The 25,537-nt window shown below is 36.4% G+C and overlaps 4 protein-coding genes and 1 long non-coding RNA gene across 6 annotated transcripts; 1 reads left to right on the top strand and 4 right to left on the bottom strand.

Moving 5' to 3' along the window:
- Positions 1-2,911: 2,911 nt before the first annotated feature.
- LOC100868739 (uncharacterized) lies at positions 2,912-4,534 on the bottom strand. Its single transcript, XM_086907481.1, has 3 exons — positions 4,110-4,534; positions 3,483-3,636; positions 2,912-3,214 (listed from the first exon to the last, which is right to left on the bottom strand). The coding sequence occupies exons 1-3, from the start codon at positions 4,125-4,127 to the stop codon at positions 3,171-3,173; spliced, it is 216 nt and encodes a 71-aa protein (XP_086763607.1). The 5' UTR covers positions 4,128-4,534; the 3' UTR covers positions 2,912-3,170.
- A 3,256-nt stretch (positions 4,535-7,790) lies between these two features.
- Positions 7,791-13,071, bottom strand: LOC105736769 (uncharacterized). The gene is made up of 3 exons (XM_012493063.3): positions 13,033-13,071; positions 10,012-10,078; positions 7,791-9,406 (listed from the first exon to the last, which is right to left on the bottom strand). Exons 1-3 carry the CDS (start codon positions 13,048-13,050, stop codon positions 7,869-7,871), a joined length of 1,623 nt encoding a protein of 540 aa, XP_012348517.2. The 5' UTR covers positions 13,051-13,071; the 3' UTR covers positions 7,791-7,868.
- LOC147657740 (uncharacterized) lies at positions 9,216-11,160 on the top strand. The gene is made up of 3 exons (XR_015291877.1): positions 9,216-9,325; positions 9,659-9,763; positions 9,945-11,160. It is a non-coding gene; the product is annotated as an uncharacterized LOC147657740 (long non-coding RNA).
- Positions 13,072-13,333: 262 nt separating the features above from the next.
- Positions 13,334-16,364, bottom strand: LOC100868627 (uncharacterized). 2 transcript variants are annotated; one of them, XM_003698147.4, is made up of 3 exons: positions 16,209-16,364; positions 14,641-14,737; positions 13,334-14,059 (listed from the first exon to the last, which is right to left on the bottom strand). In XM_003698147.4, the coding sequence occupies exons 1-3, from the start codon at positions 16,221-16,223 to the stop codon at positions 13,815-13,817; spliced, it is 357 nt and encodes a 118-aa protein (XP_003698195.1). In that variant the 5' UTR covers positions 16,224-16,364; the 3' UTR covers positions 13,334-13,814. The 2 variants fall into 2 exon arrangements, with proteins under 2 accessions (XP_003698195.1, XP_012348518.1); XM_012493064.3 differs by lacking the exon at positions 16,209-16,364 and having other exon boundaries at positions 14,641-14,761.
- A 767-nt stretch (positions 16,365-17,131) lies between these two features.
- LOC147657739 (uncharacterized) lies at positions 17,132-24,494 on the bottom strand. Its single transcript, XM_086907779.1, has one exon. The coding sequence runs from the start codon at positions 24,439-24,441 to the stop codon at positions 17,881-17,883; it is 6,561 nt and encodes a 2,186-aa protein (XP_086763905.1). The 5' UTR covers positions 24,442-24,494; the 3' UTR covers positions 17,132-17,880.
- Between the last annotated feature and the right edge of the window lie 1,043 nt (positions 24,495-25,537).

Genomic DNA, 25,537 nt, shown 5'->3' with positions numbered 1-25,537 from the left:
ACTTCTCTTTTTCGAATTAAATAATCGTAAATTCGCCATTCCCTGTTAGATTTTTGCTTATTCTTTCATCCGTACGATCCGGATACTTTAATTTAAACGAATAAAAATTTACAATTTGACATTTACAATTAACTTTGGCATTTAGGATACATTAAAGAAATTTTTCGAGCCTCTCAGCTTGAATCTCGTTCGTTATTTTAAAGTTTCATCCATTCCAAACGATGACCTCGACAATTTCGTCCCATTAAAATTTTACGAAGATAGAGAACATAAATTTCTCTAGTTTTTGCTAACAACGACCGACCAATTTTTTCTTTTTTTTTTCTTTTCCCATCTTAGAATACCCGGATCATCTTAATATGGATGATAAAACAAAAAAAAAAAAAAAAAAAAAAAAAAGGAGCGTTGATATTATAAGAGAGGTCGAAAATATAATTAATTCATTTTAAACGAAGTAATATAAAGATGAAAAGATAAATATCTGTTTTATAAGGAAGTAAAATTGTCAGCCTGAAGAAATTTTGCAGGTTGTTAAAGTCACACTTAAAACCTATTGCGGTTTACTATGCGGCAAAGTAAAAGTATGGATGACCTGAAAAGTCATGGATGACCTCTACATCTGCACATACGGATCACCGCAGATGCATTCTCTCTTAATCGCAATGTTGCCCAATTAAACAGGAATATACGTAAAGAAACAGGATTTCATCAATCTCTATTATTTTAATATCTTTCAATATTAAGATTAAATCTGTTCGTGAAAATTTTATTTATCGAATGCATCGTTTAAAGATTCCTCGATAAGATTGAATCGAGTTTAATGCGTTTGAAAAGGATTTAATAATATATCGTTGTGGTGTATTATCGATGGTGCAGTGATTTTTAAAGAGGAAATTTGAAAAAAATTTTTCTCTGATTTTTGACGATTGAATGGGGACGATGATATTTCGACAACATTTAGAGGTGAGATATAACGATGATGAATTCGCTTCGTTGTGCAATTGAACACGTTGAAGATTTCTAAGCCGCGAGCAGATCTAACAAGTTTAGCATTAAAAACAAAGATGTAAAATTATAGTTAAATTTTGATAAGATATAAATGTAAAATATCATTTATGAGATTACAAAATTAAAAATTAATAAAAGTTGGAATTCTATTTATGATATATATTCGAAAAATCTCTATATAATAATATCAATAGAAATCAATCTGAATTTTTTCATAGTTATGATTCATATTGGTAATATTTGCATACTTTATTATATAATAGTGCATTTAATAATTTTTTATTAATTTTTGGTTCCGTTTCAAATTTTCTCAAATCACAATCATTTATCGTTCACATTATTCATCGACCAAATTTTACTTTCAATGTTTGAAACTCGATATTATTTCCATTGAGTCAAGTTTAATCCATTACAATAATATTACCGTTCGTTTCGTACGCCTCGTATGCCTCGAGGCAAAGTTTCGTGTTGTTGTTACGTTTCTATTTATATCGTACGATAATCGTATTTCGTATTCAGTTGAAATCGACAATTGCTAAAGGTTGGACACGGAGAGCTCTAAAATTCGAGGTGATTTTAATTTAAATTTTAATTTTTACTCGATTATTCTTATATGAATCATCTTTTTGGAATAAAGAAAGATGGAACGAAAGATTCTTTTTTCAAAAGACATTAGCATTTTTTCATAGTTTTTTATATAGCAGATCTTGACATTTTCAAGATACGTTAGATTTTTATGTATAATAATTTTAATATTTATCATATGTAATAAAATGTTAAAATTAATTATTGAAACCTTGAAATGGGATACGTAAATACTATTTTACTATTATTTTAATTTATTCATCAGATAATCGTTGATTTGATTACCTTTAAACATTTCTTGAATCAGAAATAAATTTCTTGGAGGAGTCCTCGATCGAGATGTATTTTTAAAAATTTATTAGATCTATTCATTTGATGTTAGAAATTATATTATATATAATATAGAATATTATATAGTGTGAAGCAAGTGAAAATATTTTCATTAATTAATTCTCATACGGAATGATCAGATAATTTCAGTATTGAACACGTTTATATATAAAATTTAATTACCATCCTATTAAGCGGTTTCAATATTTTATGTAAATTAATCGAACAAAAATTATATTTGAATAACAAAAAGAATATTAAAGTTTGATAATCCTTCTTCATTAAATATCTCTCCTTCGAGAGAAAGAGAGATGAAAGTTGCTCATTCGATATGTCTGAAATAAATTAATCAAAAATGGAATTTATACATATGAATATCTCATTAATTTCTAATTTTTGAAACAAAGATATTCAATAAAAAATCTGTATATTTTATTTATAATGGTTTTAACATATGATTCCACTAATTTAATTTCTGATTTAGAATCAATAAAGAAATAACAGCATTTTTATTTTCTTCTCGTATGTCACAACGTTCATTAATGCATTTTCATGATTTATCATCGATTCATGATTCAATATTATGAAACTGCATGGAAATATTGTCTTTGAATTTAATGTTCTCGGTCACGCAATGTTACGTTATGTATTCGTTTAATTTCAATATCGTTGAATATATTTTCATATGAAAAAATTTTGTAAAAAATTTTTTATAACAAATGTTCATTGCTACATTTCGAGAAATTATTGATTGTTTCTTGAAGATTTTCATTAGAGCTTGGGTTTTTCTTTTATTTCGCTTATGTATTATTTTAAACGAATAAAATTTTCAGAGACATTCGGAAAGAAAAATCGAGAAGAAGAAAATATTTAAAAATTCTTTTAGAAAGCGAGCTTTCAAAAAGAAATTTCATCATTGCTATTCCCCAAAAAATATATAACAGAAAAGGTTTATAAGATATAAGAGAAGTTATCTTAAACTTGACACTTCCATTAAAATCTAAATTTTATTGATGTGTTCAACGAAGATATAAAAATTAAATTTTTAGTTTTCTCGATAAAAAAACATCATCGATTTGATATTACATAATAATACGACGAGATAATTTTGAGAATATCATGAAAGTATATGGAGTTTACACTTCTCTTAAAAAAGATTTCGATAGAGTAGAATCGATAAATCTAAAATAGATGTAAATATATCTTCTTTGGGTATATTCGCAGTATCCAAACGATCGCCTTTTCGATTAATAATGATAGAATCCGTGACCATAACCATACCCAGGGAGGCCTAAATGGAAAAGTAGATTAAGATAATAAATAACGTCGATGAATGTTTTGTCTAATCTGATCTATCTATCTATCTATCTATCTATCTCATTTCTCGTGTGCAACGTCGATGAATATTTTATCAGCATTTAACAATAACGCAAAATTTCGTACAATTTATCACATCTGATTGGAAGAGAGGAGTGAAAAAAATTTTGCAAAAAATTCATTGACGTTGAAAGCACGTTTCACGCGTTCTAAATTAAATCTCATGCATTGTATCCCCTTACCGTATCCATAATGCCCGTAACCGTATCCATAGAACGGATATCTGTAAATGTAAGGATAGTAGCCACCGTATCCACCGTATCCACCGTATCCACCGAGGTATCCTGGTTTCGCAGAAACGATGCCAATGATGACAGCCAGCAACAGGATCGTGTACTAAAAAAAAAAAAAAAAAAAAAAAAAAGACATATACCCAATTCTCAAAATATGCACGAATAAATAACAAATTGCCTCATACATATTTTGATTGATGACACTGTTTCGCTATCAAATATATTTGAAATTTACTACACGATCGATCGATTTCTTAAATTTTGAATTCTGAAAAATTCCAGTCGAGAACGTGTAAAGTTTTCAAGCGTTTATAGAATATTTTTGATAGAATTTGAATAAAGATTCTTCCTTCACCAATATCGTTGGAAAAGATTGATCATCGAAATAAATCATCGAAAATGAAATATTTAAATAAAAGTGAAACTCGAAATCGTTAGTTGAAGCATTAAAAATAACGCGTTCGAGCAATGAATTTTATTTCCTCGAATACTTGCTTGAAAAGCTCGAATCGAACTCGGATGGGATGAAGCTCAAACATTTTCTTCTTCGTCGGTTACTTTTCCATCGTTACTTACAAGTTTCAAGCAAGCCATTATCCGTGGTCAGCTGACGTTTAGCCAGTTAACTCCTCGATGAATTGCACTAATTTTTCCCCTATCTGTCAACAGAGTACCACTGTCTGTCCAACGTTGGTCTCCGTTTCTTTTATAACAAAGGCGGCGTGTTCCGCCACAGCCCCCACACTAATTTTTCCCAGCCTTCGTATTGGCTTTCCTCTGTTAACACTAATAGCAAAGACTGGCATTGTTACTCTGGGATTATGCGAATGCAATACGTCATTATGAAAGGAACACCGATGCAACATCCATTTCGGATTGGTCATCGTTTGTGTTCACGTGCTGTGAACCGGCGACCGCCTTGACATCCAAATTCGTCGTCCAACAATCCACGATTTTTCGTCTCTCTGAGAAACCTCCGAGTTTCCCAACTCCACTTGTATTATGCCTGGAAAAGAGAAAGACAATGTGCGATGAAAAACTTTGTCATTTCCATTTGCATCGCCCGATTCCGGTTTCCGTGACAAGGACCTGTTACCATTTCAAACACATTCTGGTAGAGAATTTCTTCTTTGTTTGGAGAATTTCACGGATTCACGAAGAGTGATGAATAGTGAATGTACTTGAAATTACCATTTTCGTTTTAATTTCAACTTCGAAAGAGTGAGAATCCCTCTTTTCTTTTCTCAATTGAAGAATTTCAAACGGTCTACTATTTCGTGATACCATCGATATATCATTGGATTGTTAAGTAGATATGTAGTTCTTGGAGTGACTTTAAGAAAGTAACATGGACAGAATCGTTTCAATGGATCGATGATTAATAGACAGCTATCAAACGATTATCAAAAGTATACAATTTTACTTTACTTATTCAGAATAATATTTACATTTTCAATTTGCATCAAGTATCATTCCACGTTAGAATTTCCAGGTAGAAAAATTATTTTCCCCAATTCGATTGATCGGTACAGTATAAAATATTTCATTTGTTCACGTATAATATAGAGAATGTATCGCGTGTATGATACATTTTCATACTCAAAATATAAAAATTCAACGATAATATCGTTCACAAAATTTTCCACTCTTCGTCACGAAGATAAAAAAAAAGAAGAAAAAAATAGGATCGAAGAGAACTTTCAACGAATGTTACAAAGTCGAACAATTTAATCATCGTCCGAGCGAGGACAATGCGTGCACGAATGCGCGATTCAATGAAAGGAGATGCAATCGTGATCAGAAGGAAGAAAAATCGTGTGGTTGCGTAACAGGAGCATGGAAGAGGGGACCGTTACAAAATGGTGAAATTACACGGTGCAGGTTGTGGGACGAAATCGTGAAAAAAAAAAAAAAAAAGAAAAAGAAAAAGAGAAAAAGATGATTGCAACATTATTGGGATCATGGAAAGGATGCGTTTGTCATTAATTGCAGTTAATGTGCGATGCTTGTAAAGTGCTCGTCGAGTGTTACGTTACCCAACGAGATCGTCGTTGAGACGAAAATATTCGCAGGGATATCCATTTTTCAAGTTTTTTCCTTCTCCTTTTTGTCGATGAATCATTTCGATCGAAAAAAAAGCTACGTTCCCCGATCCTTTTCTGAGACGATATGTTATATGTTAAATAACCAGAATTTAACTTTTTATAATAGTCAATCAATATTCAACACCAATTAATTTAAAAAATATATATCTTGGTAGATTAATAAAGCGTGTATGTGTAATATCTTATTTTTAAAACTGAGGCGAGGCGAGGGAATTAAAAAAAATCAGATATTAAAAATCAGATGTCGTACGATCAATGCTCGGTATTCTTTTTGTTTTAATGCCATTTGTTGTGCATTTGAAGTAAACAAGCATGATGAAAATTGTTTTTTATCATGGAATATCTCGTACAAATAATTGCGATAAATGTAATTATTTATATCAAAATTCGTATATCAAAAATCGTAAATTAGAATTTCAATTTCGAATAGGTCGAGTAGAATTATGATGCGGTGCATAAATTATTCATCGACGATTCGAATAAATACGCAGAACCATCTTTAATAAAATAATGACGCAATTGAATCACACGATGAATAATTATTTTATCTTCTTGATAAGAATTGCACGACTCTAATTATCTTCTTATTTTTTTTTTTTTATCATATGTAATTAAATATACTTTGTAACACTTAGTATTCCAATACTATGCGTTTTAATATTCGTTCGCAGTAATTTGTAATTTATTCTATCATATAATTGTATGGTAATTGTAACGTTGCATATAAATTGTAATTAGTGATGGCACGAAGTGAACTCAATTTTTTTTATCACTAGTTCAACAAAAAGAAATAATAATTTCAACTTTAACTTCATTTTACATTTTCAAATTGATTCGAAACATTTGCGAATATATTCGCGATAACTTTCTTTTTATAATATCGAAATCGAGTGAAATCGTCATTTTTTTTTTTTTTTTTTAGTTTGAAACCAATCTTGCATAATCCTCACTTTAGTTTGAAAGTATGAAAAAAAAAAATCATCTCACGCGAATAATAATTAAATCCCATCGAGTAAACCACCTTCCACATTGAATTTCACTCTCGATATCAAACTTGATCCCATCGCTAATTGCAATCAAGGTTTTTATGCATATTGCTGATAATACGCGTATTAATAAAGCCTATCTTCCCAGGATCAGAAACCTGTTCAGAAACAACTAATAATGTAATAGTATGTAAAATTTGTTCCGTTTCATAGCGATTTCCAACGATAAACCTCGCCTCGCCTCGATCATCGCTTTTAAAAACATATAAAATCTAATTCCGCTACGTTACGTGATCCTTTTTTTTTCCCCCTCCCTCTCTCCTCTCTCTCTCTCTCTTCCCGCCCCTCCCACATTTTCATCGGCTGCTATTTCCCCAGAATATGCGATCGACAATGTCGAAGGACTTTCCGCGTGTTACGTATTATCTCACGATGTCCTCGCCTTGAACGATAGATCGATCGATTTTTTATTGCGTTGTTACCGTTCTCCAAGGAGCGATCCGATAATTCAGATGGAGATTTCTCTCCAAAACAAGGCAAGTTTTCATTCATTCGTTTTGTCTTTTTAGTTGAATTTTGCGATTGGTTGTCGGATCGATCGAAATGGCGTGTGCGAAATTTTCTTGGGGAAGGCCAGGAAAGTTATCAGACCGTGATAGTTGGGATGCGTGATAGGAACGCCGCTCCCGTGTAATTGCAGGATAAGGCCAACTAGAGCTATGGGAACTTTTTTGTATATCATCGGCCATGGGAACGTTTATTCTTTGGCCGGCGCGATTACGTTACGTTGGCGCGTGTCGTTTCGATGAGATAAGTCCGATAAGCTGTCGGATAAGTCGTCGAAACTTTTCCCCCTTTTTTAATTGAAACTGTTTCCGTCGATGACGTGAATCGATCGCTATCACAATCCTCGTGGAATTTGGTATTTTTACGATCTTCCTTCGTTGACTAACGTTTTAAGATTAAAAAAAGAAGAAAAATGCATTAGAATGCATTGCTTTAAGAAAAATAACTTTGATTATTCTTGAGTATGGTAATTTAAAAAATGAATAATAATCTCTCCTTTTGAATAGATGATTTATTTCTATGATTATTTAGACGTAGATTCTTTCTTCTTCTTTTTTTAAAGGAAATTATCAGGAAAGAAAGAAGATATAATACACGTATAAATGGTAACACAAATAATATATATATATTTTTTTTTTCCTTATATTAAACACTTAAATTAATTACAGTCCACTGGGTCAAGATAATTGATTCAACGTTCGATCCCCGGCTACTTTGCTACCCTCTTTAACAACGAATCCAGAGGAGAAGCGTTTTTTATATCCTCTCGAAGCGGAAGATCGAGTCCTCTCCGAAGACTTGATCTCGGACAACGTTTCAGCCTCGCTGTTAGAAGCTGATGCCTCAGAGTTCTCAGAGTTGACAGTCTTTTCCGCGGGCTTCTCGGTCGTCGTCACGGGTCGATGGTTGTAATAATGGTCACCGTACGGATTCCAATGAAACGAAAGTGGAAAGTGATGGTAAAAATAAGGAACGGATTTGATCCCTGGGAACAGGTGATGATCGTGGAATCCGAAACGATATCCACCGAATGGCACCAAAGGGTAAGCGTGCAAATTAAAAGGTCCGTAAGGTGGTGGATATCCAAATGGCGGGCCATGATACGTGGCGTTATTACCCTGTCCATTTTCTGGTGCAACGATTTGCTCGGGATTTCCTTGATTTTCGCCTGGATTCTGAACGGGTCTTCCATAGAAATTTGGGTGAAATGGTTGATGGTGAGGAGCGAACTTGGGATCGTGATAAAATGGCGGACCGTACGGTTGTGGACCAGTTCCATTCCCATCGCCCTGCTCCTGGTTGTATCCTGGATGAAAAGTGTCGTTGTAGGGGCGGGGATAGAATCCGGGAAAGCCATGATGGAAAGCGTGATAAGGAGGTAATCCATAATGGAAACGAGGTCCGTAATCGTAGCCCCCTAATGCAGTTTGACCTTGATTCTGATCTTCCAATCGATCGCTTTCATCTCGTCCATTAGTCACGTATCGATCCTCACCTTCCACCACGGGTCTCTCGCTGGGATAGAACTGTCCTTGAAACGGTAATGCGTAATAAGAATTATGAAAGGAGCCACGATAATTGAGATTATACGGTCTTCGAGTTATCCTGGCAACCTGGTTATTATTCCCGTTTTCATCTTCTGTGTCAATCTCTCGTTCGGGTGTTGAATGTTGCCGAGGATCGACGGGTCTCTGAGTCGGGAGACGATGATGGCGAACACCTAATTGGACATAATGATTAGGTAACGGATTGACGGGTTTGTATCCGAATCCAGGAGAAGGGTAATGGAGAGGTGTTGCATTAACATCCTCGTTGACGGAATTGTCTTTGGTGTTGATATTAAGATTTTCAGGCGTGTTCACCTCGTTATAGGGAATTCTTGCATTCACGGTGAATTGATACGGTTTATAGGACGCTGGTTCGTAATATTTTGAATAGCGCGGAGGATTTGTTAGGATGAAAGGATTGTGGAATGCTGTTTCTCCCTCGTTTGAAGAAGATTCGCGAGTGGATCGAGGATAGCGAGCGAAAGAGGCATTCTCTGATCCTTCTGAACGATTGGTGGCGATCTCCAACGGTGGCTGCGCATCCTGAATTCTTTTCAGAAGGTTACTGGTCGATGAGTGGTTCACAGGTGAGTCTTGGTAATCGCTGAGCAAGGTCGTTGATAGGACCGAGGCGATGTTTCTGGCGAAAGACGTCAGCACTTCGGCACCTATTTCGCAATAAAGTGGTTTTTAAGCGTTATTGCTTTAATATCGTTCTTCTAGAATTCGAATAGTGAAACTTTTTAACATACTTAAAATTTACTTTAAATTCTTTTCAAAGATAGTTTCAAAAATTAGACCCAATTTGAATATATTTTCATAATTAAAAATTAATTTAAAATAAACTGTAAGTTTTTTTCCAATTATATTTTTATATTTATTAGATTTATATTTTGAAAGAATAGTTGCTATTTTTGCAGATTTTTTAAAAAAAAACAAAGGGGAAAAAGTTTGCAAAGTTGGCAAAATTTGTTGTCCAACGTAACCATAACATGCCGAGTAGATTATCAGGAAATGTTTAAAAGGTAAGCCTCGAAAGGTAGAAGCAAAAGATCGAATGAAAATTAAAACAGATTCGTAAATTGAACTTTTTTCTTGTTAATTTCGATTTAAACTTTTGCAATCTCTCTGCGACGAAGAAGAAAATAATCGATCGTATTCGTTTCGCAGAATTTTCCCTTCTAAAAATAATCCCCATTGTTCTAGAAGTGGTTCAAGGGTGTGCACGATGATCGTTAAAAGCGTTTCCCAGAACGAATAACAATCGACTTACTGAGACCATTTTTCGCTGCGTGCACGTCGTCCTGAAGGATCCATGGGCTCGTCAACACCACGACAATCTGTAACCAGAAAGGGAAAATCGAAGTGAAGCGAAAAGTGACGATAGATAACTTTCCTTCCAGATCCAGGAAAATCCTAGCTCGAACTAGCGTAACAGGGATAATGATGGGCTCGTGATGGCGAGCCCGGTAATTTACCGCAATACGACGTTTTATTTGTGATTGTGCAATGGATGAAACGTACACGCACAAACCCGAAGATCTACGCACTGTTTCCTACGTGACACAGTTTATGTACCACTATTGCCGATTGTGTAAATTTTGAACAATCGTTGAGAATCGGAAGAATCTTTCGAAACGTTTCGATTGAAAAATTAGAATTGTCCTTTCGCAAGGATTGATCTAGATTTAAGAGGTGCTCGTAAAAGAAATTATCCTTGGATTCTTTTTGATTCTAGAAACTTTTCGAAATCGAGAAGTTGAAAAGATTTCTTTTAATTTTGATTTAATTTTCGAGTTAACAAGATTTGGATGCACATTGAAAAATTGGAATTTCCTCTTTCTAGGTTAATTTCGATTTACTTAGTCTCGAGACTTGAGTTACGGGATTAGATTCGAGTTCTGTTAATTAAGAGTTCGAGTTGTATTAATTAAGAATTTGAGTTTGAATGATCGAGTTTGGAAGTATACGTATCTTTCTCTCATTTTTCCCACCCGTGTTGTTTACATTGTTTGTATTTATGATACACGATCGTAAGCGATGACGAGTAGTCACATTCTTTCACGTTTCATTTACACATTGTAACAGAAATTCATCGATGTATTTCTTCATTACTTCTCACGGTGTTCGTTATCGAGGCATGAAATGCTTGACGAATCAATCAATCGCGGTAAACTTGTATTACTTCCTGAAATCTCTGGTATTCAGGAGAACAAAAGCCGAGTAATCGAGAAAATAATCGATTATATAACATTGATTTCGAAATATGCGACACGCATGAAAGAAAGCAAGAAAATGGATTGCAATTATTGTACATCACTCGTCGCGGTTCGTATATAAGAAAATAATACTTTGTTCGATTGTTACTCATTGTTTTTTCTTTTATTGCGATTAAATTGAAATAATTTTCAGGAACTAGAAAGTATTTCTTTTTCTTTTTTTTTAATCATTTCTTTTCTGAAAATATTCGCGTGTAAGCAGATGGAATAATTTTCAATCATCGGTTTGGAAGAATAATTACGATATATAAAACTGGAGTATTGGAAATTTTTTTCATTTCAATTCTTTCTTTTCTTTAACTTATTCTTTGATTTATTCATAATTTGAAAATTCCTTTTCCCATCATCTTCTTCCGCGCTACATCATGAAACATTTTTATTCATTGTTTAATCATCTATGTTTAAACAAAAAAAAATTTTTCCTTCCTATTGCGATTCACACTTTCATACTTCTTTCATCATTCTTCCAAACAGAATGATTAGTTAATTGACTATTGAAATAGAAATTTATACAGGAAAAATAGTTGGAAGTAGTTAAAGTAGATTACGCAAACGAGCAATATCATATAAATCTATTCGACACGTACCAATTGGCAGTAACTAAAATTACATCCCGTTTCATTCATGGTTTATTCATTGATGAGGTTAATTTCTACGGTCGTAATAAAACGTACGTGATCACTCACGATTTATACCCTCACCTTATGAATGGTCACTATCGCGATTTAAACTATAAAATCCAAGAATCCACGTTTTTTTTACCTACGCGAAATTTTCCAATATAAACATCGATTTCCTTCCAACGATGGATCGTTCAATAAAACCGATAAAACATCCGTTCGGGAATATCTTAATCTTAATTATATATACACGCGTTTGTTTTTTTTTTCTTCAATTAAATGTCTGAGAAAATAATAAACACGATCTTGCGCACAATTAACCTCTTCTCATTTTCATCTTTTATCGACAACGAAGAGTTGATGGAATAGATTTACAATTAATTGCATTGAATTCAAGTAGAACACGTTCTCATATATACGAACACTGTATCATATTGTTCCCCTCGGATCGTAATTAGCACGATTATGCAACGTTTAATCCTTTCTTTGCGCAAGGACATGCACTTGCGAATATGCAGGCGAGAATCGGTCGTGGAAGATGGATTCATTAAAATTTATTCGACATGCGTACATGTGGCGACAACTGGTTGTCCTGCTGTTTACGAATCGTAATAAATTATCGAGATTACGTAAATACAATGGTTGCAATTGCCAGATATCTGTATTTTATAATTAATCTAAATGCTGAGGTGATTGTACAAAAATTTCAATCGATAGAAATATAAATATATGTTATGTTATAAATGACAAAAATAGAAATTTTGGAATAGAATCAAAATTTAAAAAAAAAAGCACGCACAAGTGTACATTTCTAATTTTTCACAGCTGACAAATTCTAAATTCGAGATATGGAAATTGTACGATATTATTGTTAACGATCTCGATCAAATCTTTCTCTGGACTAACTGTGATAAGAAAATTGAGTAATAATTATTTCAACTGTACAACAACAAGGTAGAGAAGTTTCGCCGGCATCTTCTCTAGATTTATTACACCTTAAGATTCTCTGCACTGTACGCGATGCACCGTGTCTCAATTCTTAACGATTATTAATGATGGATGATATTCATCTGGTTTCACACAAAGTATCTTTAAGAGCCGCGATATTCAAATATACATCGTATATAATACGGACTGACAATTTAAACAAACGTAACATTGGAAAAAAAGACAATATGGATTATATAAAATTGGCCTAAGGGCGTCGTTAGAGGCGAGCGGAACGAAAATTAATTTTCTCGATTCACGTTTGAAAAAGTAGCCCTGTTACCACACACTGGTCATCGATGTAGGACGAATATCATCTTCGTGAGATTGCGAAACGTTCTTTTTCTTTTCCTTTTTTTTTTCTCTCTCTTTCTCTCGCCAGCAAGGATCGTATTAGCGTATACTCACGTGTAGAGGGTAATGCATCGTGCGTGCAGCTCGTGACGACTAACAGGCATACACCGTGCCCGATGTCATTTATACTTTCTCTCCATAAACGCTTTTTGCCCTAATTCAATTGATACAAGACCGATCAATTTTGCATATTTCATGCGTATACGATATTGCTATGCCATTTCTTTATGCAATAATAATTAATATGATCGGTCGAGAGATGGATTATTTTCTCATAAGCTCGACGATACAAGGGTATATTTTATCTTTACAATTGATACGGAAGAATAAGGGATCGATTTATAACGATATATAATTTATAGAATTTTTAATTCGTTATTTTATTGTTGAGTAATACGAGAAAGGAGAAATTTGAAATAATATTTCTGAATACAATTATAGTATACGCTGCGGAAATGCCAGTACCTGATTCACTTCGTAGAAAACTGTTGATCGAACGTTCGAATAATAACTTGTCACGGTATGCCTATTATTCTCGTTTGCAATGTATTTGAGTGATTGAGCAAACATAATTGAATGAAGAGTTTCTACCCTATATACATGTACGAAATAAATTGTGAAGTAAAAGCGAAAAATATTTAAAAATATCTCTGTTTAATGACAAATATTATTTGAAGATTGCTTTTAAATCAATTTTCATGACTTTTAATTACATATAATTATAAGTGACAATAAATATAATGGAATTCTTGGAATGCGTTGTGTGAAAGTATTGAACAAACAAGAATGGAATTTTTATATTTTTCATCGCTAACTTATTTTGTAACTAATTATCTTTAGTACCCTATGTGGCTGATCGTGCCCACAACGCCAGGTGCAACGACACTTGGAACGTTGTAAATTTGCACGGGTCGTGGATGCACATCAGCTAATCTCGCTGCCCTAAAATTCGGAGCGATCACCACTGGTTGTGCACTTTTCAATCCGTTTAATTGCCGCGGCTGAAGAGAATTCAATTGTTGCCCCATGAATCCTGGATACTTTGCTACCATGCCAGTTATACTTCCATAGGGAATGCCACCTGAGAATAATAAAAATAGAATAGGAAAAAATTGAAGAATAGTAATAAAAATTTTATCGATGTTGATTACAGGTAGGTATGTTATTTTTATATTTATTTATTTTTATTATTTTTCCAGTAATAACAGTAAGGAACAGTCGATATCGTTTATTCAGGCGTTGAAATCTCCAGTCTTCGGTGCATTGAAATCTTCATGGATTATCGATCACGCGTTTAAAAAAATATAGTAAAGTTTATTTTCATAATTTAATATTATTTTATTATCGTTAATTCAATAGAAGGTAAGATTTTTGTTATTTCGTTTCTCTATTTAATGTTTGAAAGGAATTTATGTGAAATGGTCACGAACTCCAGTGTCGTCCTCTGTTGTGATTTTATCGAATGTAAAAAAATAATGATTGTTTTCATGAAAACTAATTTTCGTGAAAACTAATCTATGTATTTAAAAATACAAAAAAAAAAAAAAGGGTAATGGAATTGCTATTTGTGTATCTATTAATAATAACAAAAATTGTTATTTTTTTTTTTTTTTTTTTTTACAGATTTCGTAAAGTGAAAGGAAAACGAACAAACTGACTTACCATACGCCAATCCATTCACCATTTCCACGATTCCTGCGCTGTCTGGCGCGACTGTCGATAAGTTCAGCAAACCAACGACACTCAACAGCAAAATGGTCTGTAAACAATTAATTATCATCATAAAATAAAATATGATATTTCAAACGTTTCTCCTGGTCGATATGATATATTTTTGAAGCGGAAAATATTTTATTTTTTTCTTTTATATTTATTTTCAATCAGATATCACGTACGAAGATATCCATCTTCCCATATTATTGAAACAATATTCAATTCGTGTGATGTAAGAGAATTTAATCAGATCCTTAATTAAAAAATTAATTAAAGATTAACAGCCAGGTTATTATCTTCGAAATCAAAATTTCACAACGGCGGACAAAGTTAATGGCAACAAATGACAATCGACGATAGAAAGTATGCCATTATTTGCATGTCAATTTTTTGCCTCGTTTCATTTTACCATAAACAGAACATTTCATAGACATTGGAACTTAGAAATCTAGCGAAACGTTAAAATAAACATGTTCGAGACATTAACCGCTAGATGTTAATCGTTCTCACTTTCTCTTGACATTTTATTTTTATTTGAAGAAAAAAAAAAAAAAAAAAAGAAGAAGAAGGAAAGAAAAAAAAAAGATCGACAACAGCAACCTCTATGCAACCTCTCATTTGAATGCACCGTTTTAAGTACGGATCACTTTTATTTCAGCACACGTATCCGTGTTTTCTGTTTGCCGAATCGTAAAACAAGAACGAAACTCGAGTACAAACTCGAAGATTGAATTATAGGCACGGCGTAAGGTTTCTGTTGGCCAATCCAAACTCAATATTTCATTTCCACGATTTTCGTCATTGAAAATTTCCTTTTTTTATTTTTTTTTCTTTTTCTTTTTAGTTTAGTTTTTCGATCGAATCGAAATTTAACTGGCAAGTGAAAAGTGAAGAATGGAAATTAGATACTTTGAAAAGTTTGATTCGAATAATAATTTTAATTCGATTTGAAAAGTTCGATAGAGTTTATTGAATATGCTTACGGCGTTGAAGAAACATATGGACCTTGGAGGGACACAATCACCTCTCACGATGTTAGTCACGCGACTCGTATTACTCGCTCATGCTTCGACTATTTTCTCTTTTTCGTTCTAGTTAAATATGTTAATAAAGTCTATTTCTATTTGTCACGCGAGGAACATCGATCTTTCTGTTAATATCGTTCAACCGTACATTTGTCAAAATTATACATTTCTTCTTCTTCTATTAATTTAGAATTAATTTAATATATCGATCAAAGATCTTAGACATTTTATACGATTTGATTTAGAATCCTTCTTAATACGATCTTTTCGTTCCATTGTTTTTTCATTCGTATCTTTCATTCTTATTTTTTTTTTTTTTTCAGAAATACACTTCATTGGCACATCACTGAAAAAACATTTACATTTTTCATGAGGTACGAAGTTATCTTTAATTAGCACCACTTGTTCAAGAAATAATACAACGAATGCTTCTTCTTTCTTTTCTTTTTCTTTTTTCTATTTTTATACAAAACGTACAAAGAGTCGACGTACCTTTAAAAAAGGCATAATAACCTTTTGGCAATCGCGTGGCAAGACAAGAAGGAAACTAAAGCACTAAAGTAAAGATCGAATTATATACGGGGCTCGGCCTCGCAGTTGGCCAATCAAACTCTTGTATTTCCTTTCAGTATCGAGTTATTCATCGATGGGATTTTATTAGAATGCAACTCGTTCTTAAATGGAGGATATCGTCCACCTTAACCTTGGTTGAATATATCCACATACCGTTCACATTGGTTTCGCCAATAAGGAATAAGGTAAACGCTCTTTGAGGGAAATCTTATCGTTCGAAAGTCGATTTGATCGAGAGATATATTTTTAAAAATTGCTGAATACGATAGCAAATATGAAAAAAAATTAACCAATAGTTGAAAATATTAGTAATTGAAGATGCAGATGTTGGTTAACGAAGCGTTTAAAAAAAAATATGTAGTTATAACACATTGGTTAATTAATTGCATCGCCCACATAATTTTCTTTAGCAGTAAGAGTATTTAGACCGTGAAGTTCATAAGTGTGTCTACTTAAATAAAATCATTATTTCAGAAGCATTGTGCGGTTAATAAAATGGTATGAATCATTGTATCGAGCCGACACAATATATCATTAAGTGCAAGTGCACTATTATTCATCGTAAAATTATCGATGAATCATTTTCACTAGGTTTGATGGAGTACAATGAACGAAAGAATGATTGATAAATACACTCGCTAAATTTTATGGAGGAATTGTCACGTGACAATTTATTCTAGAAAATTAGATCAAGGATATCCAGGTTGGAAACAAGGATTCGAATTATATAACGAGGGTAATAAATTATTGATATTTTTTGATTATGATCAATTATCGTACAAAAATAAAATAATTAATTGGAAATTAAAACTTATAAGGAATTTTTTCAGAAGAATATTTCGTTTCTTGTGCAATATATTTATTTTCATTCGATTGATTTTATTAATATACATGACACGATTGAACATATATATAAAACTTTATTCGTTAACGTTAAAAATATCTATCTATCTTCGTTATTAAAATCGATATATAAAAATTGATAAAATTTAATGGATTCATTTCAGAAATGAGTTAAAATTATTGCAAAAAATTATTAAGAAATATCATCCAACATCTAGATCGATAAATTATTTGCTCTGATTTCTTATATTACTTCTTTCTTTGTTTCATAAACTTATCAATCGTTCGATTTCCATCCATTCCGCGTTATAATTTTGTCCTCAATCGTACATTTTAAATCGTATATTTTAAAAATAAATTTTTTTATAATTAATAATTTAAAATAATTTTTTTTATAATAACATTTCATAGTAAATCATTCAAACGAAGTCTGAAATGAATCATTATCGTAAGAAACATCATATTCGTTCTAAAATAAAATTCGTTTCACCTTTTTATGACACCATATCATACAAAACTCTCTCGAAACATCAATTTAATGAAAGAAAGTTTTAATAAAAATCCCTAATGAACCTGACATCCTCTCAACAATGTTTCATCAATCTCTTTCCAATCAATTTCTTCTAATTTTCATAAATATTGCCTCATCAAAACAACGACAGTTCCACTTTCAATTTTTCTTTCTCTTCTTTCTAAAAAAAAAAAAAAAAAAATATCATAAACTAAATAAAAAAATATAAAGTTCTAATTAAAAATCATAATTCTCCGATATCCAAGAAGCCGAAGAGACAATTTCACTTGAACCTTGCTCGGTCATTTGAACAGCTCCATTCTGAGGTGTGAAATTCGAATCTGATGCACTTTCAAATTCATCCTCGTTGTCAGACTTATCAAAATCGCTCAATAAATCTATCCTGTCGTCCCTGAATTCAAACCTGTCCTCACTTTTGACGAATGGAAACGTCGTCTTCGACTCGACCCCTCCCTTATTCTCCTTCGTCTCGTCATCCACCGATCCCACGGTATCATTCTTCACATCTTCCCTCTTCGGATCATTCTTCGTATCATCGTCAACCTTCTCAGAATGTTCTTGTTTTTTCACGCTCTTTACAGAGGACACCTCCCGATCCTCCTTGTTCTCGTTCGCTATTTCATTCGCTCGACCCCTCTTTCTTCCTTCGGAACGATGCCCCACTGCTCCAGTTTTGCTCTTCGTCGAGGTGTCCGCATCATTCAGGACGTTCCCCTTCTTAACATCTTTATCCGATTTCTCATTTCTCCCGCGAGCTATTCCAGGCGCCGACCTCGTCGAAGAAACAGATTTTCTTGATTTTTGTCTTCGACGAGCTCGATCGGTTTCAGTGACAGACTTCACCGTGGTTTCCACGGTAGGGATAACAATCTTCGACGGCCTCCGCCTTTTCTTGCTCCCCTGTTTCGTAGAATTCTCATTTCCCCGACGCCTGCTCTCGACCACAGTTATTCCAGGATCGTTCGAGTTTCTACTTTCGAACGATGAATCCGCAGAATTCTTGCCTTTCGATTTTTCCTTGTCCTTAGTTTTCCTCGTTGGGGCCAAGGTCACATTTTCAGGGACGATTCCTCCTTCAGAAATCCCTGGAGGTTCGGTTGCAACTATCTTTTCCGTCGAAGAATCGTTTTCCAATTTCTTCCTTTCCTCAGAATCACCTTCAAGGATCTTCTTGATCGATCTACTAATTTCTTCCGCGTTCGTCGATCGATTGCTCGCCTTGTCCAAAGGCAATCTCACACTCTTGCCACTGTATCTGCTACTATATTTCACTATCGGTTGATTCTCGCTACTGCTTCCCGCATTGTCGGAATGCATTCCAATCGAATCTTTGAATCGATCCCAAAATCGATATCTACCCCGAGGATGAATGTTTCTTTCGCGTGTCGTTGCAGAACTTGCCTCTTCGTCGTCGCCGTCATCGTCGTCGTCGTCGAACCTCCTCATAAACCCTTTCCTTCCCTCTTTCCTTCTCTTCTCCTCCCTGGCCAAACGCTCTCTTCTCTCCCACGGATACTCGTACTCCCCGTTCGATTTACCACGACGACGATTCCGTTTCTTTCTTCGTTCATCCTCTTTGTCTCTGTACCAGGGGAACACGTATTCCTCTTTCTGTTCCCCGCTCCCCTCCTCGGAACTTCTCCTTGGACTCGATCTCTTGTGATCGGGGAATCGAGGGTGGAAGAAGGCTGGCTTGTTCACGCGTGGCCCAAGATCCGCGTATCTCTCATCCTCGAAATTCTCTGCCGGGGAGGATGGCCTGGACGCGTAGCTGAAGAACGTTCGATCCTCTTCCGAAAACGCAGTTTCCTTGGACGGGGCGCTGTTTTCCTCCGAGGATTCGGTGCTCGATTCGAGTTTCGCTTGAATCGTTTCTTCCTTCTCTGACGATTCTTCGTTGGAGAAAAACGAAGGAGGGAGAGCGTTCGAGGTATCCTCCTCTTTCCTCTTCTCGTTAACGTTCGAGCCAACGTCGTTGGAATTATTGAACGAATAGGGCATTTTGAAATCTTCGGAAGACAAGCCCGTATATTTCGGTGGATCGGCGTCTAAGAAACTTTTAAACTCGAAGAAACCGTCCGAGGACGTTGACGTTTGAGGACTGAACGTGGTCGTTGCTTCATCATCCTCGTTCACGTTCTCGTAGACTGCGTAACCGTTCCTCGTTTCGTTCGCGGTTTGCTCGTTTGAACTGTCGATCGAATCTCGTTTAGAATGATCGAGAGTTTCAGAGACATTCGTACGATTATTCTTAGCTTCGTCGATCAAGTACGTTGCCTGTCGACTCTTTTTTCCGATTTCTCGATTGTCAAACTCGACGATCTTTTCTGTGGTCGTTGTCGTTTTTTCCGAATTAATTTTATTCTTCGAGGAAGAGGTTTCCGTAGTGATCGAAACTTGATTCGAAGGAATTTTTTTTCTAATATAATTGTATCTTGGCTCTCTTCGTCTACCGTCCACCGTCTTCGTTTTATTTTCGAATTTTCCAACTCTCCTTATTTCACCTTTCGGTTTCGAATACCTGATCCTATCGTTGATCGTGTACACGACTTTCTGTGGTTTTTCTCTATCGTTGCTTCTCGCGGGTTTTCTCGAATCGGTCGTCTTCGAAACTATACTACCTAAATTTTTATTATTCGAATCTTCCCGAAAATCTTGATCACCTCGAGTGGTTAAATTGGGTCTCGAATAATAATTCTCCTTCCAACTTAACGTTTCCGTTTCATCTTCTCTCGATTTCTCTTCCGTCAAATCTCTTTTATAAATACGAACTTTTCGTTTCACAGTTCTGATTACAGGTTTATACATCTGTTGAACCCTCGGCCTACCCTTCCGCGGAACGTTAATCCTCTTGTAGACGCCCCTCTGCCTGTGTCGATATTTAGGAATCATCGATTCTTTATTATTTTTCGCATCGTTGAAATTATTCGAACGATGATCGACACCGTTCGCGCCACTTTTCTCTTTCCTCTCGCGATTTGCCGAACTTTTCGCGGAAGAATTCGTCTTCGCATCGTCATCGAGCGCAGCAACCTCATCCTGGGATGGCGGGATCGTGGTCACCTCGTACACTTGATACGAATTAGCCAAATTTTTAATCGTACCCATCACATCCTCGTAAACTTGATTCTGATAAGGTGTGTAAAACGATGATATCTTGCTTGCAGAAGTGGCGGAACCGTGGTTCTTCTCGCTTTTCTTCCCCCTCCAATTTCGAGGTCGCACGTTGTAACCCTTCGTGTATTTGATTCTGGACGACTGGGCCGAGTAAACCTGAGGTCTCTTCCTCGTCCCGCCTCTCGGATAACCATTGTAACGTGTTCGCGCTCCCTTCCTGGGATTTCTGGCTTGACCTTGTTTTCGAGGTTGTTGGCGATAATTCTCCGGCCGCCTCGAAGGTTTCTGCACCACGAACTCGTCGTTCTGCTTGGGGAACATCATGATCCTCGACGCGAATTGCTTGGGATCTATCTCTGGGACGGGGGCTGGATCCTCCACCTCTTTCTCCAAGAACAACGGATTGTCGAACGGATTCTCGTCGAAGTATTTCGACTTGAAACAGTCGAGCTTGTCCCCTAAGCCTCTCAGACGAGGAAGATCCTCCACGGTTCCTCTGTCCGCCACCGGCTCCTCCTTCTTCGGTGGAACGTTCAGATTGGCCTCTATCTCGTCGCAGTGTTTGTAATTGTCCCTCGAATTGTAAAATTCCATTGCCCCGTACGTTTTCGTGGGTACTCTCTCAGGATCTGTCGCGTATTTCAACGCGGACGCAATTGGTATTTGTTCGTTCTTGTAGAAAGGATATTTCTCTTGGTCCAATACAGCCTCCGTGGTCGTAGCGTCATAGTTATCGCCATCCTCCGTCAATTCTTCCACGTAATCGAATTCTGGAACCTCGACTTCGACCCCATCCTTCTCTTTCTTAACCTCTTTGCCCCTCGTTTTCTCGTCTTGTTTGAAACGAGCGTTTATTTCTTCGTCCACGACATCTTGCACCACTTTTGGAGCTTCGTCCAGTAACTCTGCATGCTTCTTTAATTCGTGTTTTACTTTACTAGACGTTTCGTTCAACGATTCTTCATCCTTGGACATTCCGTCTAACGACTCTACACTCTCCAATGGTTGTTTGACTTTCGTCTCGTTAGATTCTCCTCCATCGAGGTTGAATCGAAGATTTCCCTTCAACGATTCCTCGATCTGAAAATTCTTCTTTCCTCTCATCAAATCGGTCACGTTTCCTTTCTTCCTTTCATCGTCGTACAACGCCATCGAATCACCTTCAACCCTTTCCACGCCCTCCCCCCCCGCACCGCTTTCTCTTTCCACGGCACGCGACCCTTCCCCACCGCCATGTCTCGATTTCTTCTCCGCGGACCGTTTTACTCGCGACTTATCCAGAGCAGGCCCCACTTCCAACCCAATCACTCTCCAATTTCTCTCGTTCCAACTATTTTTCCCTCCTCGTTCTACTTCACTCCGATTCGACACGCCGTCGCTCGCCATCGATCCGCCTTTCGCAAAGACACCACTTTCGTCACCCGCTTCTTCTGCGGATCTTCTTTCCCGCCTTTTTGCTTCCCGGATTCCATTCTCGCCCGACACCTCACGAAAGTGTCTCGCTTTCGTGTTTTTCGCGCGCCTTCTCGCGTAATCCGCCGATTCTTTGCGATTCCAGATCGGATCGTTTCGTAACGAGGCAACGATTCGTGCCAAATCGAACCCTGTCAACGAGTCTCGATTTTTTCGATTGGACGGGAATCGTTGAGGCGAATCGTCGTTTTGGATTTTCAGATTTTTGAAACTGGTAGGGCTCCTCCAGTCGATGTGTTTGGCGTTGATCCCGCGTTGATTTCGCGAGTCGAAGAAATCGTGGTAGCGATTTTTGGGTATTTTTGGGGGAAGAGGATTAATTCTTAACTCTTTTATCTTGCCGCTCGATGGAGAAAGAGGTTGTTTGTTTCGTTGCTGGTTCTTCATTTTATTCTCGTTTCTCACGTGCGTCAAAACCTTCATGTAATTCTCGTTCATTGAGGCGATTTTTGGCATCGTGGTATCGATCACTCGTTTGCCTACATTGTTTGATGATTTCTCGTTCGAAGATTCGGAATTAGATGTTTTAGATTCGTTCGGCTTGTGCCTGATCGTGATCTTGTAACGTGGCTTGCGATTGAGATTGAAAGAATTCAATGCTGGGTTGAAGAGAGAATCGTCGAAATCGTTCTTGTTAAGCTCCTCGGTGTTGTCCGGATTCGTTTGAGTATTGGAGAATAAAATTCCTTCCTGATCTAAAATAAGAGAGGCTTGTGTCGTGAATTGATCTTGGTTGGAATTGATCGATTGCCAAAGTTTGTTCACACTTGCACTATCTGAAGGCAACAATTGATCATCACGTCCATTAATATTGGAATATTCCGAATCGATCGAAGATGTTTGATCTTGGACAATTGGTGGTGCACTCAAAATTTCAGATTCGATCGTTGGAACAGACGTGGTGATTCCTTGATAAACGAAATGAGGTAAAAGATTTTCCACGTGTGCACGTAAAATATTTGGGCTCAATGTGGTTGATTCCAGAATCAATGGAAGTTCCGTCGTGGTTACTCGATTCTCCATCGCTTTGAAATAATTCCAGAAGAGTTGACTGTAGCTGATAGTCGTTGGATTCTCCTGGATACCTTCCAAATTGATCGAATCAACAGAATCAGACGAGGAATTTCCATCAACCTCGTATCTATATGATTCCAAAGACTGTTCAGGCCTCCTCCTCCTACCTTTTTTATAATCATCACGTTTCCTAGATTCAGCCAAGTCTTCTCTCGCTCCTGCCTTCCCCAATTTACTTATCTCGATTCCTTTCTCCAACTCTTCAGCTTCTCTTTCTATATCCTCCTGCAATTTTTCCCTTCCCTCCTCAACGACAAACTTTGGATCACCTATCTTCGTGCCCGCCTCGTAACGATCATTGTTATCCTCTTTCTCGATTCCTTTTTCAGAAATCTTCCCGTGTTTTTCACTTTTCTTCGTGTTTCTTTTGCTCTCCGACTCGCTGACATCATCGTCGTCGTCGTCATTATCATCGTTCTCAGACTTCCTCTTAACATCCAACTGATCGTGCAGCTTTCTGGCGTACCCTTCTTCAAAATCGGCATCCCTGACGTGTCCAGCGTGATCGTAAGCGGAATCCTCGTACCCTTCCTCCGTGTAAACCGTATTCACTTTCGTGTTTCTCACCACTTCCCTCAATCTTGCGGCGTTTGCCTTCTCCTCTTCGGATTCCGCATTCTCTATCGCCTTCTTTCGCGGCAGCTTTCTGTACGTGTCGATCTTCCTCACCTGGGCGTACACTTTTCTAGGTACAAATTCCAGATCGACCTTTTTATCGAGCTTGGCCCAATCACCTGGAGCAACGTATCCAGGTTTCGTGGGGACGTTTCTAGATTCTTGGTGCTCCGAATGGGGGACGACGTGGTCGGGCGGAGCTTCAGGCTCTTCTTCTTCTTCCTCGGATGAAGAAGAAGAAGAAGAGGAATCTTGTGATTCGTCATCCGGATTTTCAAGCCTGTTATGCACGACGGTCTCGGACGATTGAAGCGGATCTTTGTGAGGAACAGTGGTAGTCGATTGTACGATGACCGATTCATCTTTGGGGACGCCGGTTTGTTGCGGTTTCCCCTCGTTTCTCGAACCCCGATCGGAATTGTAAGCATCCAACTGAACCGATTTCCCTTGAGAGACGAAAACCGACACCAGCAACAATATTAACAGCGTTTGATTCATCTCAAGTTATTGCGAGCTTCCCATTGCACGTATCAATTGTCTCGAATATTCGAAAAGCATCGCTTCGCGCTTCTGTCACATCACCAGAGAACGAACGAACGAATCTTTCTTTTCTTCGAATATTTCACCACCGTCGATTCGCGAGAAATATTTTTGAAAGGAATTAAAGATGATTAACGAAGGATCGATGCATATTTCTTAGACGGAAAAATTGCATAGAGATGAATTGTTATCGAATTTGAAAGAATGCGCGAAAGGTGTTTAGAATCGGTTCACCGATAAATTTCCAATAATTTTCGATCGAGGTATCTTGCGTCGAACTGCACTCGGCACGGTCCACCTGGTCTAATTTATATTTTCCAGCGGAACGGAAAGGCAGAAGTAGGGTTTGAAGCGTCACGTTGTTCACGGGACCGTGCAGTGGCGAGCATAGAACGATTCTGTCACTCTCGATTGAGCCCCTTGAGATGGATCGTTTCACTGGGAAAGGGAAAAAATAAAGAAATTCTGATGGATCGCGAGGGATATCGTATGGACATTTTTTTTTTTTTTTCCACTGAGCCACTTTCTGCGGATTTTCGTCTGGAATTGGATCGCACGACACGCTTTATTTCACGCTTTTCTGTGCACTTTCGACGACGAATGTGACAAGTACGATAGAGAATATTAATTGGAAACAATCTTGTCTTCTGTTTTAATTAACAATTCTTTGCCACAGTTTGATAAGTGATTGATAAAGAGTTAGAAGTTATTCATTTTCCTGATCATTTGAATATATATATTCGATGAAAAGATCAAATAATTAGAGAAATAGAATTCTTGAATGGATTATTCTCAATGATCATTATATCCGATTCTCTAACTCGATGCAAACGCTAATCTCTTCCGAGATTATTATTGAATATTTATTAAGGACGCGTGGCCTCGAAACCAGTGGAAAAGAACGAAGTTTCTTTAATATCGCACAATTTCCTCTGTGAATTGTTGAATATTTAAAAATATATTCGAAAGAAGAAAAAAAAGGAACATGGAATCTTAGAAACAATGGATCAAAGTTTGGAGCTCCATTGTTGTTAGCTTCGTTTTTTTTTTTTTT

The sequence above is a fragment of the Apis florea genome, unplaced genomic scaffold (assembly GCF_048593485.1).
Source record: "Apis florea isolate Af1SG1 unplaced genomic scaffold, ASM4859348v1 contig_2897_pilon, whole genome shotgun sequence".
Classification (NCBI taxonomy): Eukaryota; Metazoa; Arthropoda; class Insecta; order Hymenoptera; family Apidae; genus Apis; species Apis florea.
This window is presented reverse-complemented; position numbering and strand designations above follow the sequence as displayed.